The sequence below is a fragment of the Perognathus longimembris genome, chromosome 18 (genome assembly GCF_023159225.1).
Source record: "Perognathus longimembris pacificus isolate PPM17 chromosome 18, ASM2315922v1, whole genome shotgun sequence".
Classification (NCBI taxonomy): domain Eukaryota; kingdom Metazoa; phylum Chordata; class Mammalia; order Rodentia; family Heteromyidae; genus Perognathus; species Perognathus longimembris.
The window spans coordinates 880206-895234 of NC_063178.1; the positions used below are offsets into that span (position 1 = coordinate 880206).

Genomic DNA, 15029 nt, shown 5'->3' on the forward strand with positions numbered 1-15029 from the left:
TAGGAGGGCCCAGCTGTCCAAGTTCAAAGATCAGAGTCGGCTCGGGAGCCCCGCTGGACGCCTGGGCCAAGTCCAGGCGCTGTCTTTTGTGTTCCCGTCAGGAGGCCGAGTCTCAGCCATAAATAGAACATGGCAGCAGACAGAGCGGCTTTTTAATTAGGTCATCCTGGGTCTGTGAGATTCTTTCCTTTGATTCTTTGCCATTTTCACCCCAGACTCGGTCCCTACGTGATACTGACTCAAGGTGACAGAATGGCATGAGCCCCCTCAGACGCCGCCTCTTCTTCCTCCCTCTGCCCCTCTGGTTGTCTCTGTACAGTACTGTACAGTACTCTGTACTGTCTCCTCTTGGGTTCTTTTTAAAAATTATTATTATTAAATCACTCTATCTCTCCTGTCTCTTTCAGTATTTCTGTGCTAGTAATGGGGCTTGGCCTGGGAGCTGTCCTTAAACAGTTTTGCTCATTGCTAGAGCTCTACCACTTAGGCCATAGCTTCATTTCTAGCAGTGCAGTGGTTAATGGGTAGTAAGAGTCTTGTGGAGGGCTGGGAATGTGGCTTAGTGGTAGAGCGCTTGCCTAGTATGCATGAAGCCCTGGGCTCGATTCCTCAGTACCACATGAATAGAAAAATCCAGAAGTGGTGCTGTGGCTCAAGTGATAGAATGCTAGCCTTGAGCAAAATAAACTCAAGGACAGTGCCCAGGCCCTGAGTTCAAGGCCCAGAACTGAGGAGAGAGAGAGAGACAGAGAGAGAGAGACAGAGACAGAGACAGAGACAGACAGGGAGACAGAGACAGACAGAGAGAGAGAGAGAGTTGTGTGGACCTTCCCTGCCTAGTCTGGCTTTGAAGCAGGGCTTTACATCTCAGCCTCCTGATTGCTAGGCTTGCTGGGAAGATGCAATGACTGTGGTCAGCATGACGTGGGTCTCAGGGGGTGACGCCCAGATCCCACTCCAGAGCTGACCCCACGGGGCAGTGTGGCAGGTGCACGGCTCAGGTCTGCAGTCCGGGGCATCTGGGAGTCTTCAGACGTGTTGCTAACAGACCTAGGAGATGACTGGAAAACATCGCACTGGGTATCAGGGATATGATACACACGCAATGTTTGTCTGTTTGTAAACATGATTTAAACACGAGAAAGCAGGTCAAGAAGTGAGACTGGGACCCAGTCCAGATACACAGTTAAGTCAACGTGGCAGGAAGGATCCATGAAGGGTACCAGGCCCAGCCACCACAACAATGAAGCTGCTCATCCCCAGCCCTGGCTCCTGTGGTCTGCAGGGAGGGGGTCTCCGTCAAGGGCCCTCGGTCCCCCATCTCCCAAATTCCAGAACTTTCTGCTGCTTGCTTTGACGCTTAGGAAGGCAAGCGGAGCCCTTTGGGTTACTGAGGTGGGATTCACAGCCCCCTTCCCAGGGTCCTGTCTCCCCTCTGCCAGGGCGCTCTTTCTCACTTCCACCCTGCAGATGCTTCCCCTCATCGTCCTGTTCCGCTCCCACCCCACCACTCCTTTGGCTCAGACCTCCCCACTCCCCCGACCCATGCTCCATGCTTTATGTATGTGAGCTGTCTAGCAGGTGTCTAGCAGCAGTCTCACCAGGCTGGCCTGGCACCCCGCAGCCTATGCTAACACATGTAGGGAGAAAATAGCTACATCATGTGGCAACAGTGTATCCAGATTTCCATGACAGCTCCCAGTCGAATTTTATCCTTTTCAAAAACCACAACATTCTAAGTAGATAATTACATGAAAGATAATTACCGGAGTTATTAAAGAAAGACTTATGCAGACATTGTAGCCAACAGATCTGTAAGCCAGGCCCCTAAGAATTTCTGCCCCTCTTCTGGCCACCCCCCCTGCCTAGCCCAAGGACCCAGATGAAGACGGTTTGTGAGTCTCTTTATCTTAATACAGGATTCAGCTGGGCTCCCAAACCTATTCTAGTGTGGCACTGGTTTCCTGTTGAAGAGGATCCTGGCAGGAGATGACAAAGTCAAGGTTGTGGTGGAGCCAGGCGCCCGCGGTGGTCAGGGAGAGGAAGCAGGGAGCCCAGCCCAGAGGAGGAAACCGCCCATTCGAGTGAGTGGTGAGGGCAGAGCTGAAGATTGCGGGCAGAAAACAGCATCCAGAAAGGCAAAGGGCAACGCTGATCACGTCAAGCTCAGAGACCCACAGAGCAGGTGACAGGACGAGCCGATGCCTTTCAACACCCAGGCAGAAGAGACCACAGCTAAAGAAGGACTTGCTGGGAGAGATAAGCCAGCCCGCCCCATCTTCTGTCTGAACCCCTCTCCCAAGCAAGTGGGGGGGGAGCAGGCAGAGAGAGAGAGAGAGAGAGAGAGAGAGAGAGAGAGAGAGAGAGAGAGAGAGAGAGAGAGAGAGAGAGAGAGAGAATACTCTCCACTCATCCGAAGCCAGGGGTGCAATCCAGGAGCCCATGCTGCTCTCAGAATCATGAGGACCATGGTTCCTCTCTAGCTGCATTTCTGCTTTGTTCTTCATTCTCTGCTTTGTTTGCTCTTTTCTAGAACACAGCAGCCCCTTACCCTCGGCACGAGATCCTGGGCTCCAGGGAACAAAGGTTCTGACTGTGACTCTGGCACGCAGCTCATAGACATGGCCGTGGCCATCTCCTCCAGGTTCCAGGGAAGTTATTTCAGGCCCTAGGGTTCCCAGGATATGGCTTTCTAATTTCCTGAGAGCCCCCCACAGCCATAGAGCCAAACAGACAACAATAGCAAAACCCAGACTACAGAAAACACACCAGAGGCTTCCATTTAAATCTTGTTTTAGAAATTCTTACACTTGAGATTATGACATCTATTTTTACCTGATGGAGCCTTAAATCCCATTCTTTTCCAACCCCATCTTCAAAGGCTCTAAGGACAGTAGAAGTCAGCTGTTTTAAATCTAACTTGCTGTGCTAACGGCAATACATTATTTATCCGTGCTTTCTTTGGAGGAGAGGTAACATGAGCCTGCCTCTTGAGCATGTCTGGAACACTTCAGGGTGTTATCCACAGTGACTCTTCCAGAGACGGGTCTTTGCTCAGTAGTGGGGTGTGAAGTGCTCATTTCACACTCCCTCTCCAGGACATGACTGCAAGGAAGTGGCAGGGAGAGGAGAATTCTGGGACAACTGCAGTGTGGTGTTTTTTTTTTTTTTTTTTACACTCATTTGTAAGCATATGCACATCTTAAAATTGGGGATGGGGCCTACTTGCTAGGCATGGAGTATCAGATAAGGTAATATGAGAGGGAGAAACTCCACAGCACTGAAGTGTTACAGTGAAGATATTACCACTGCCACACACACTACCCAGCTCTTAGTTATATCCTAGGGACCTGGAAAATGGACAGGTCATCCAACGCTGGCATCAAATTTCTGTGTGTGCGCATGCGTGTGTGCACACAGACCTCAGCGCTGGGGATCGAACTCAGGACCTGAGCTCTATCCTTTAGCTGTTTTGCTTAAGGCTGGAGTTTTACCACTTAAGCCACAGCTCCACTTCCAGCTTTTTGGTGGTTAATTGAAGATTTTTATCCCACAGACTTTCCTGCCCAGGCTGGTTTTGAATGGAGTCCCCAGAACTCAGCCGCCTGAGTAGGCGTGAGCCACGGATGCCCTGCTGGTATCAAAGTTCTTTATGGAAGTAATTTCTTGGAGTTGGAAGCATGGCTCAGTTGGTAGAGCCACCAGCCAATGAGCAAAGGTGCCAGGCACTGAGTCCTGGTCTTGGACAAAGAAAGCAAGAAAGCAAGAAAGCAAGAAAGCAAGAAAGCAAGAAAGAAAGAAAGAAAGAAAGAAAGAAAGAAAGAAAGAAAGAAAGAAAGAAAGAAAAGAAAAGAAAGAAAAGAAAAGAGAGAGGAAGGAAAGAGAGGAAGGAAGGAAAGAGCGAAAGAAAGGAAGGAAGGAAGGAAAAATAATTTCTTAAATTGGGATATATCATTCTTCCAACAACACAGAGACTCTAGAATTAGAAATATTCAATAAGCTATATCTTTTTTCCCCCCCTTTTTTGGTTGTGGGGCTTGAACTGGGTCTGGGCGCTGTCCCGAGGGCTTCTGCTCAAGGCCAGCGCTCTACCGCTTGAGCCACAGTTCCACTTCTGGCTTTTTCTGCGTACTGGGGTACACAGTGGTACTGGGGTACACAGTGGTACTGGGGTACACAGTGGTACTGGGGAATCGAACCCCGGGCTTCATGCATGCAAGGCAAGCGCTCCACCGCTAAGCCACATTCCCAGCCCTAAAAAAAAATATTTTTAAGGAAAAGAGCAACCCACAGTAAACAGCGCCTATCTGGCTAAGCAGCGGGAGGCTGGGAATTCAAACTCTGTGTTTAAAATAAACAAACAAACAAATAAATAAATCGAGCCTGCTCGGGCCTCGGCCTCCCGCCGGGTAGAGGCCGGGCGAGGGGGCGGCGTCCGGCCCGGCGGGGAGGGGGGGGTGTCCGGGAGGTGGGGGCGAGCGCGCGGTCCGGGGTGGCGCGCGGCCGTCCCGCTGGGGCCCCTGCGGCGGCGGCCGGGTCCTGGGCTCCGCGCGGGGCGGGGCGGGCCGCGGCCTCCCCGGGCTGGGGTCCCCGGGCTGGGGTCCCCGGGCCGGCGGCGCCCCGAGCGCAGGCGCCGGCCTTTGTCTGCGATGCCGGGGCTCCGCTTCCCCCCGACCGCGGCTTCCCGCGCGGCTCCGGCTCTGCGCGGGGCCCGGGCCGCAGCCAGGCGCGGGGGGGGGGGGGGGGCGGGAGCCGCGCGGCGCGCACGCGGTGGAGCTGGACAGCGCCCATTCATAAAGGGAGAGCGGAGGGGGGGAGGGGGCAAGGGGAGGGAGGGAGGGTCCGCCCCGCGCCGCCCCCCGCCCCGCGCCGCCCCCCGCCCCGCGCCGCCCCGGACCTCACCCCCCCGCCCCGCCCCGCCCCCCCCGCCCCGCGCAGTCCCCCGCCCCGCCGCCCCGGACCTCACCACCCCCCGCCCCGCGCCGCCCCGCCCCGCCCCCCCCGCCCCGCGCAGTCCCCCGCCCCGCCGCCCCGGACCTCACCACCCCCCGCCCCCGCGCCGCCCCCCCCGCCCCGCGCAGTCCCCCGCCCCGCCGCCCCGGACCTCACCACCCCCCGCCCCGCGCCGCCCCCCCCCGCCCCGCGCAGTCCCCCGCCCCGCCGCCCCGGACCTCACCACCCCCCGCCCCGCGCCGCCCCCGCCCCGCCCCGCCCCTCACCTCCCGCCCCCCCCGCCCCGGGCCGCCTCGCCCGCTCCCAGGCCCGGCTTCCTGGGCCGCCCCGGCCGGCCGAGGCTCGGAGCGCTGGAGCTCGCCAGTCCCGGGAGCCGGGGCTGCAAACCCGCCGCGCCCTCGCCCGGACCGCGGGGCGGGGGCGCCGGGCCCCGGGGGCCGCGGGCGGGCGGACATTTTGTGCGGGGCCGCCGGCGCTCGGCGGTCAGGCGGGGGTCCCCGGCCCACCCCTCCGGCGGGCGTCCCGGAGCGCGGCGGCCTCGCGCTCCCCGGCGAAGGCGAAGCGGGGCGGGGCGGGGCCGCGGGGCGGCGCGCGGGAGGCGGCGGGGCGGGGCCGGCTCCCCATTCGCCGGGCGGCCGCCTCCCTCCGCCCGGACTCCGGGCTGGGAAATTACAACTCGGCGGCGCGGCCGGCGCGGGAGGCGGCGGGCAGGGGGGCCCCGACCCGGCAGCGGGAGGCGGCGGCCGGGGGAGCCCGGGCCGGGGGCGCTCGGTGCCCGCCCGCCGCGGCGGCTCGGCGCGGCCCAGGTCAGGGGAGCCGCGGGGGGGGGGCGGGGGGCGGGCTCGGGGCCTCGGCCGGGGAGGGGCGGGCGGCGGGCTCGGGGCCTCGGCCGGGGAGGGGCGGGCGGCGGGCTCGGGGCCTCGGCCGGGGAGGGGCGGGCGGCGGGCTCGGGGCCTCGGCCGGGGAGGGGCGGGCGGCGGGCTCGGGGCCTCGGGGACGCGGGAGGGGGGCGGAGGGCGGGCTCGCGGGGCCCGCGGTCCCCGGCGGCCGGCGGGCGCTGTCCGCCGCCCCGTGGTGCTGAACTAGGCCGGACCCCGCGGCCCGAGCGCGGGGCGGGGCGGGGCGGGCGCGGTTCCCGGGCGGCCGCCGCGCGGAGCCGAGCACGGAGTCCGACCTGGCCCTGGGCGGCCGGCCGCGGGCCCGGCGCCGGGAGGAGGCGCCCGGGGGCGCGGCCGCCGCCGCCGCGGTGGAGCCCGCACCCGGGGCGCCGCGCGGGCCCTCGGCCGCCCCGGGCCCCCGGCCCCCGGACGCGGCGGCCGCCGAAGCCCGGGCCTCCCGGGCGGGAGTCGAGGTCCCCTGGCCTCGGCCCCCGGGCGCGGGCGGGCGGAGGCCGCGGGCCGAGCGCGGGGCGGGCCCGCCGCCCGCGCCGGAGGCGGGCCCGGGGGAGGCCTCCGCGCGCCGCCCCGCGGGCGCCGACCCCGCCGGGCCCCCGGAGCGCGGCCCCGGGGCCGCCGGCCTCCCCGCGGGGCGCGGCGAGGCGATGGAGGAGGAGCTGAAGTGCCTGGTGTGCGGCTCCCTCTTCCGCGAGCCCATCATCCTGCCCTGCTCGCACAACGTCTGCCTGCCGTGCGCCCGCACCATCGCCGTGCAGACCCCGGACGGCGAGCAGCCCCTGCCCGCGCCGCCGCTGCCCCCGCGGGGCGCCGCCGCCGCCGCCGCGCCCCCTCCCGAGCCCGACCCCGCGGCGGGCGGCGGCGCGGGCGCGGGCGCGGACCACGCGGACAAGCTGAGCCTGCACAGCGAGGCCGACAGCGGCTACGGCTCCTACACGCCCAGCCTCAAGTCCCCCAACGGCGTCCGCGTGCTGCCCGCCGGGCCCGCGCCGCCCGGCTCCGCGGCGGCCCGCGGCCACGCCGGCTCCAGCTCCATCACCTGCCCGCAGTGCCACCGCAGCGCCTCCCTGGACCCGCGCGGCCTGCGCGGCTTCCCGCGCAACCGGCTGCTGGAGGCCATCGTGCAGCGCCACCTGCAGGGCCGCGCGGCGCCCGAGCCCGCGCCCGCCGCCTGCCAGCTGTGCGACCGCGCCCCGCCCGCGCCCGCCGCCGCGCTCTGCGAGCAGTGCGACGTGCTCTACTGCGCGGCCTGCCAGCTGCGCTGCCACCCGGCGCGCGGGCCCTTCGCCAAGCACCGCCTGCTCCCGCCGCCGCCGCCGCCGCCCGCCGCGCCGCCGCCCGCCGCCCCCGCCGCCGCCGCCGCCGCCCGCAAGCCGCCCGCCTGCCCCGAGCACGAGGCCGAGAGCTACAGCACCTACTGCGCCAGCTGCCGCGGCCCCGTGTGCGGCCTGTGCCTGGAGGAGGGCCGGCACGGCCAGCACGAGCTGAGGCCGCTGGGGGCCACGTGGAAGCAGCACAAGGTGCGCGCGGGGCGGGGCGGGGGGCGGGGCCCGGAGGGGCGGGGCGCGGGGAGGGGGCGGGGCGCGGGGCGGGGCCTGGCCTCGGAGAGCCAGCGGGGACCGCCCACGGGGCCACCTCGCCCGCCCATGGCCTCATCCAGCCTGCACACTGACCATCCCAGCACCCACTCACTGACTCACTCACCCACCCAGCACCCACTCACTGACTCACCCACCCCAGCACCCACTCACTGACTCACCCACCCACCCCAGCACCCACTCACTGACTCACTCACCCACCCCAGCACCCACTCACTGACTCACTCACCCACCCCAGCACCCACTCACTGACTCACTCACCCACCCACCCCAGCACCCACTCACTGACTCACTCACCCCAGCACCCACTCACTGACTCACCCACCCAGCACCCACTCACTGACTCACTCACCCCAGCACCCACTCACTGACTCACTCACCCCAGCACCCACTCACTGACTCACTCACCCCAGCACCCACTCACTGACTCACTCACTCACCCCAGCACCCACTCACTGACTCACTCACTCACCCCAGCACCCACTCACTGACTCACTCACCCACCCCAGCACCCACTCACTGACTCACTCACTCACCCAGCACCTACTCACTGACTCACCCACTCACCCCAGCACCCACTCACTGACTCACTCACCCCAGCACCCACTCACTGACTCACTCACTCACCCCAGCACCCACTCACTGACTCACCCACCCCAGCACCCACTCACTGACTCACTCACTCACCCCAGCACCCACTCACTGACTCACTCACCCCAGCACCCACTCACTGACTCACTCATTCACCCAGCACCCACTCACTGACTCACTCACTCACCCCAGCACCCACTCACTGACTCACTCACCCACCCCAGCACCCACTCACTGACTCACTCACCCCAGCACCCACTCACTGACTCACTCACTCACCCCAGCACCCACTCACTGACTCACTCACCCAGCACCCACTCACTGACTCACTCACCCACCCCAGCACCCACTCACTGACTCACTCACCCAGCACCCACTCACTGACTCACTCACTCACCCCAGCACCCACTCACTGACTCACTCACCCACCCAACACCCACTCACTGACTCACTCACCCCAGCACGCACTCACTGACTCACTCACCCACCCCAGCACCCACTCACTGACTCACTCACCCACCCCAGCACCCACTCACTGACTCACCCACTCACCCCAGCACCCACTCACTGACTCACCCACCCACCCCAGCACCCACTCACTGACTCACTCACCCACCCCAGCACCCACTCACTGACTCACTCACCCACCCCAGCACCCACTCACTGACTCACTCACCCACCCCAGCACCCACTCACTGACTCACTCACCCACCCCAGCACCCACTCACTGACTCACTCACCCACCCCAGCACCCACTCACTGACTCACTCACTCACCCCAGCACCCACTCACTGACTCACTCGCCCACCCCATCACCCACTCACTGACTCACTCACCCCAGCACCCACTCACTGACTCACTCACTCACCCCAGCACCCACTCACTGACTCACTCACCCACCCAGCACCCACTCACTGACTCACCCACCCCAGCACCCACTCACTGACTCACCCACCCACCCCAGCACCCACTCACTGACTCACTCACTCACCCCAGCACCCACTCACTGACTCACTCACCCACCCCAGCACCCACTCACTGACTCACTCACCCCAGCACCCACTCACTGACTCACTCACTCACCCCAGCACCCACTCACTCACTCACTCACTCACCCCAGCACCCACTCACTGACTCACCCACCCAACACCCACTCACTGACTCACTCACTCACTCCAGCACCCACTCACTGACTCACTCACCCACCCACCCCAGCACCCACTCACTGACTCACTCACCCACCCCAGCACCCACTCACTGACTCACTCACCCCAGCACCCACTCACTGACTCACTCACCCCAGCACCCACTCACTGACTCACCCACCCAACACCCACTCACTGACTCACTCACTCACCCCAGCACCCACTCACTGACTCACTCACTCACCCCAGCACCCACTCACTGACTCCCTCACCCACCCCAGCACCCACTCACTGACTCACTCACTCACCCCAGCACCCACTCACTGACTCACCCACCCAACACCCACTCACTGACTCACTCACTCACCCCAGCACCCACTCACTGACTCACTCACTCACCCCAGCACCCACTCACTGACTCCCTCACCCACCCCAGCACCCACTCACTGACTCACTCACTCACCCCAGCACCCACTCACTGACTCACTCACCCACCCCAGCACCCACTCACTGACTCACCCACTCACCCCAGCACCCACTCACTGACTCACTCACCCACCCCAGCACCCACTCACTGACTCACTCACCCACCCCAGCACCCACTCACTGACTCACTCGCCCCAGCACCCACTCACTGACTCACTCACCCACCCCAGCACCCACTCACTCACTCCCTCACCCCAGCACCCACTCACTGACTCACTCACCCCAGCACCCACTCACTGACTCACTCACCCCAGCACCCACTCACTGACTCACTCACCCAGCACCCACTCACTGACTCACTCACCCACACCAGCACCCACTCACTGACTCACTCACCCAGCACCCACTCACTGACTCACTCACCCACCCCAGCACCCACTCACTGACTCACTCACCCAGCACCCACTCACTGACTCACTCACCCACCCCAGCACCCACTCACTGACTCACTCACCCCAGCACCCACTCACTGACTCACTCACTCACCCCAGCACCCACTCACTGACTCACTCACTCACCCCAGCACCCACTCACTGACTCACTCACTCACCCCAGCACCCACTCACTGACTCACTCACCCCAGCACCCACTCACTGACTCACTCACCCACCCCAGCACCCACTCACTGACTCACTCACTCACCCCAGCACTCCTTCTTTGCAGCACTGGCTCTCTTGTTAACTCATTTCAGCACTCAGTCATCCTTGAGTCATTCCGGAAGTTAGTGGTTGGGGTACGTACTGAAGTCAGGGGTTCTGAGCTAGGAGCTGGGGATGGCCAGGACATGGGAGAATGACCTGCTCGATCCCTCAGCCCTGGGACCAGTTTGTTCAGCACCCAGCAGGAGGCAGGGCTCTCACTCCGCAGCCTCAGTGGCCCCTCCTCACTAAGTCAGGCAGCACATAATGGTGGCGCTCATTTCCCACCCTCTGCGGAAAAGAAAAAGTCACTTCCTAAAGTCCACCTGTCACCCCCTGGCGGAGGGAAATGGCCTGGAACCTGCTTGCAGGCGGGCAGCGGCTCTCAGCCCTCCTCCAAGGCATGCCCTACTTCCTGTCAGCTGCCTTGCAGGAGTCTCTACCCCACTGGGTCCTCACAGCCCCTGTCAGGACATGAGGCCTCACGGGATAAGCAGATAGGCGTGACCGTGTGTGTGTGGGGGGGAGGGTCCTGGAGGAAGGGAGTGAGGATTTCCCAGAATCCTTCTCCTGCTCACCTGGGGCTCTGACACCGGGGCAGAGGAGGGGTGGGCGGGCAGAGCACGCTGCTAGAGGAGCACCAGGCGTGCCTGCCCAAGCAGGCGTGCCCCCCGGGCACGTGGGGTGAGGAGAAGCCGGGAAATGCGGCGGGCGGCTACCTCGTCCAGCAAGAAAGACGACCACCACACGAGGATCCTTCTCAATCGCACTTTATTGAAGAGCTGCTCGGTTGAAGGGGGGTTGGAGCGAGGGGCGCCGCGGGCCAAAAAACGCCTGCTTAAATACGCTTGGGGGAGCAAGGGTCGCTCCCTGATTGGTCTGTGGCTGGTTGTTACTAGCAACCGCTTCGGGATTGGCTGGGACTAGAGCTCGCTTGCGCGTGCGCGGGGTTTGGGCGCGAAAGTCCACTAAGCATTGCCGTCTAGGAAATTGTTTATTGTTAGGGCTGCCAGGAAGCAGGCGCCATCCTGTAATGGCGCCGCTGCCGGCTTCCCGCAGTTCCCCCTTTTTGTTTTCGTGCAGGTAAGAGTAGAGGTCTGATCTCTGTGTGCTAGTTTTGGAGCATTGTACTGGCTATCCCATGAGTGTTATCCATTCATCGAACGCCAGACCCGTCCGATACCTTTTTTCCAGAGGTGGGGTCTAGGGTATCTACCCACGTGCAATCAGACTTGCTCTTCTTGGGGCTTATTGTCATAGAACTCCCAAGTGCGGTGCTATTGCCCGGCACCCTGCTTCTCTTGGAGGCACGCCCATCCCGGGTGCAATGGGGTCTTGTAACCCCAGGGGTGCAAGGGCCGTGCAACCAGGGAGCTCATTCCCTTTTCAGGGCCGCGAGCCATATTTGGGGGGAACCGCCACATTCCAAAGCGGCTAATGCTTGTGTGATCAAGACCTTATCCCTGCGCGTTTGAGCTCGTAGGCGGCAGACCAACCAGAGACAAACCACGCTGCCCCCAACACAGAGCAGCAAAAATATCCCCACTCCCACCCATTCTTTAAAGTAGGAGAGAGCGGTAGTTATCCAACTCGTAAACTGCCCAGGGTAATGGGATGAACCTGCGTTCCATTTAGCACTGCTATTCTCAGGAGCTGTTCCCGCACCAGGTCCTCAGCCTCCCTTCCCCACTCTCCTGACAAATATTGGCTTAACAGTTTTGATTCATTCCGGGAGGCATTGAAGCGCAGGGGGGTAATGCAGATATGTTTGTAGGATGAAATACAGCCAATTTGAACTAGCTCAGTTAACTCATCAAGCTGAACCTGCATTAAATCCACTCTTTGGTTAACTGCAAGGATCCCAGATGCCAGGTGGGAATTTATTTTTGCTTCTGTTTCCAAAATCTGTGCTGTCTGGGCTACCACCTGATTGACCGTCTCAGCGGTTTGGACCTGATTGGCCATGGCCACCCCGGCGGCAACAGCCGCTCCTGCACTGATGGCAACAGCCGTTACTATGGCTGCGGTTATTCCAAAGTCTCTTTTCTCTCTAAGTAACGTTATCAGTGGGAAGTTATCTGGGTCTAATTTTACTGGGATAGGTACGAAGGTGGGTACTTTCACAATTACAGCAGTGGACTGTGAGCCATTCCAACAGTTAGAGATCCAGCATTCCCCCATTGCACAGTTGATCTCATCACTGGAGACATTAGAAGTCAGCAGGAACATATGAGGGGGCTGCAAGCAAACAGGGGCGGCTCTTACAGTGGCATTACTCCCTACAAACTCATGTAGGCTGGCATTGGCAAATTTTATGGGTTTTCCTAGTTGGTATAGATTCATTCCAGAAGCCCGCCGCCTGGAGATGCGGACACTCCGTAATTTTGTGATTGCGGAGATATCTGACGATACCCCGGCCTCATTTGCTATAAGCCATTGGAACCAAGGCCACCTATCGGTCACTGTGTTATTTTCAAATTCTGGCTCTATTATCTGTCTACTCAATGCTGGGGAAAGGGAGAAGCCTGGGATTATTTGCTTTTCCTCCCAAGTTTTATCTTGGCACTGAATAAAGGACGGAGGGAAGGCAGGAGAGGCACGGCAATAGGGGGATCCTCTAAACTGGGTAGCACCACTCAAATTTAAGTTTCGAGGAGTCAATGGTACCAAGGCCTCTACTAGAATCAAAGTCTGGTTACTTGGGGTCATAGATTGATCAGTGCTCCCTTTTAATTTATTTAGTGCCGTAATTAACTGTAAGGGGTTTGTGTTGAGAAAAGGGTTACTACTTTCTACATAGGTCAATGTTTTTCTCTTCAATTTAATGCAGGAATTATTTCCCGCAAACGAAAAGCAAAAGGTCCCCTTAAGCTTTATGCTGGTATGACTGAACCTCACTGTGGTAAATTCTTTAGGGGATAAACAGGGCACTTCCATGGCACACGTCGAGGAGAATAAAGTGGGAAGAAAGGGGGAACTGGCATGTATTGGCAAAGGGACAGGCCAAGCTCTAGCTACAGCCCAAAGCACCGTTTCCTTTGTAGTGACAGAAACAGGCATGATCATCACCGCCAGCAGCAGGGACACCCACTGCCTCTTGCGACAGGTTGGTGAGGGATTGATTTGACGGGTCGCTCCCGCAATCATCATCTCCAGGATCTCTCTCATCATCATACGCCTTCTGGTCAAGCGCCTTTACTGGTCTCGTCAATCGAGCTGGAATCCAGTGTGGGACCTCTTGGCCCTGAGGAAAAACACAAACAGCTCCCCTGGATCTCGTTATAACCGGATCCGGTCCATACCATTTGTTATCCAGGACCTCCTTCCACATGACCACATCTGTTTTGTCCTGGGCCTTTTGTAACATATGCCTATCGGATGCTGACTCACCGGCATCATTCAAATTTAAAAAGTTTAAGGTAAAGAGCGCAAGAGAGAGTCTCTCTCTGGGGGTTGCCGTCTCGGCTATTCCCCCTTTTTGTTTTTGTATTAATTCTTTTAGGCTCCTATTGGCTCTCTCTACAATCCCCTGTCCTTGGGGGTTGTAAGGCAGTCCTGTGGTATGGGCCACTTGCATTTGTGCGCAAAAGGCGCGAAATCCGTTTGAGGCATAAGCCGGCCCATTGTCTGTTTTTATTCTCTGTGGTTTACCCCATGCTGCCCAAGCCTCGAGGCAATGGGTTTTTACATGAGTAACCTTTTCCCCTGCTAACGCAGTGGCATGGATTATGCCTGAGAAGGTGTCTACCGACACATGGACATATTTGATTTTTCCAAATTCTGGTAAATGGGTAACATCCATTTGCCAAAGGGCATTAGCTTTTAGGCCCCTGGGATTCACCCCGACATGTGGGAGAGGGAGAAAGGTGACACAAGACTGACAGGCTCTGACTATCTCCCTGGCCCTTTTTCTGGAGATATGAAATTTTTGTCTCAAAGTGTTTGCCGGGACATGATACAGATTATGAAATTTCTGGGCCTGTGTAACAGGGTCTTCTGCAAGGCAGGCCATAAGTCGTGTTGCACAGTCAACCAGGTCATTGGCCTGCGCCATTGGTCCTGGTAGCAGAGAATGTGCACGCACGTGACCAATGAAGAAGGGATCACTACGCTGCAAAATGGCATCTTGAATCTGTAAGAGGACATTAGAGACCATACTACTCTGTTTTATAGATGCTGCGACTTCGAGAGAGGCTACAGCATTGACCACATACTGCGAGTCTGAATATAAATTAAAGGGCTCTGGGAAGGTTTTAAACACTTCCAGAACTGTCAAGCACTCCACCACTTGTGGAACATCCGGGCGGAAGGTTAGAATTACTGGTGTTTTGCCCTGTACCACATATGCTCCTTGCCCTGATTTAGAGCCATCCGTGAATACAGTTAGCGCTCCTGGTAAAGGGTCCTTTTGTGTTAACACTGGGAAATAGACCAAATTCTTTTCTATGATAGCAAGCAAAGGATGCTTGGGGTAATGGTTATCAATTACCTTGGAGTAGGAGCAAACAAGCACGGCCCACACATCCACTGTAGCCGCTAAGGTTTCTACCTGTTCACGGGTATAGGGTATAATTAGCTTGTCTGGGACTTTAGCAAAATGCATCAGACAGTATTTGAGTCCTAAAAGTGCCTGGGAAGCTACCAGCTCTGGGAAATATTGAATCGTCCTAGCGCCAACAGAACTGCCATGAAGCCACCATAGAGGGCCATCCTGCCATATCACTC

At 59.7% G+C, this 15029-nt stretch overlaps 1 protein-coding gene across 3 annotated transcripts in view; it reads left to right on the top strand.

Annotated features, from left to right (window-relative positions):
* Window positions 1–6493: 6493 nt before the first annotated feature.
* Window positions 6494–15029, top strand: part of Trim67 (tripartite motif containing 67) — a 38283-nt gene continuing 29747 nt past the window's right edge. For all 3 annotated transcript variants that reach the window (XM_048367491.1, XM_048367489.1, XM_048367492.1), the window contains exon 1: window positions 6494–7366. In XM_048367491.1, coding sequence (XP_048223448.1) covers window positions 6494–7366 — 873 coding nt within the window. The remainder of the gene's footprint in view (window positions 7367–15029) is intronic.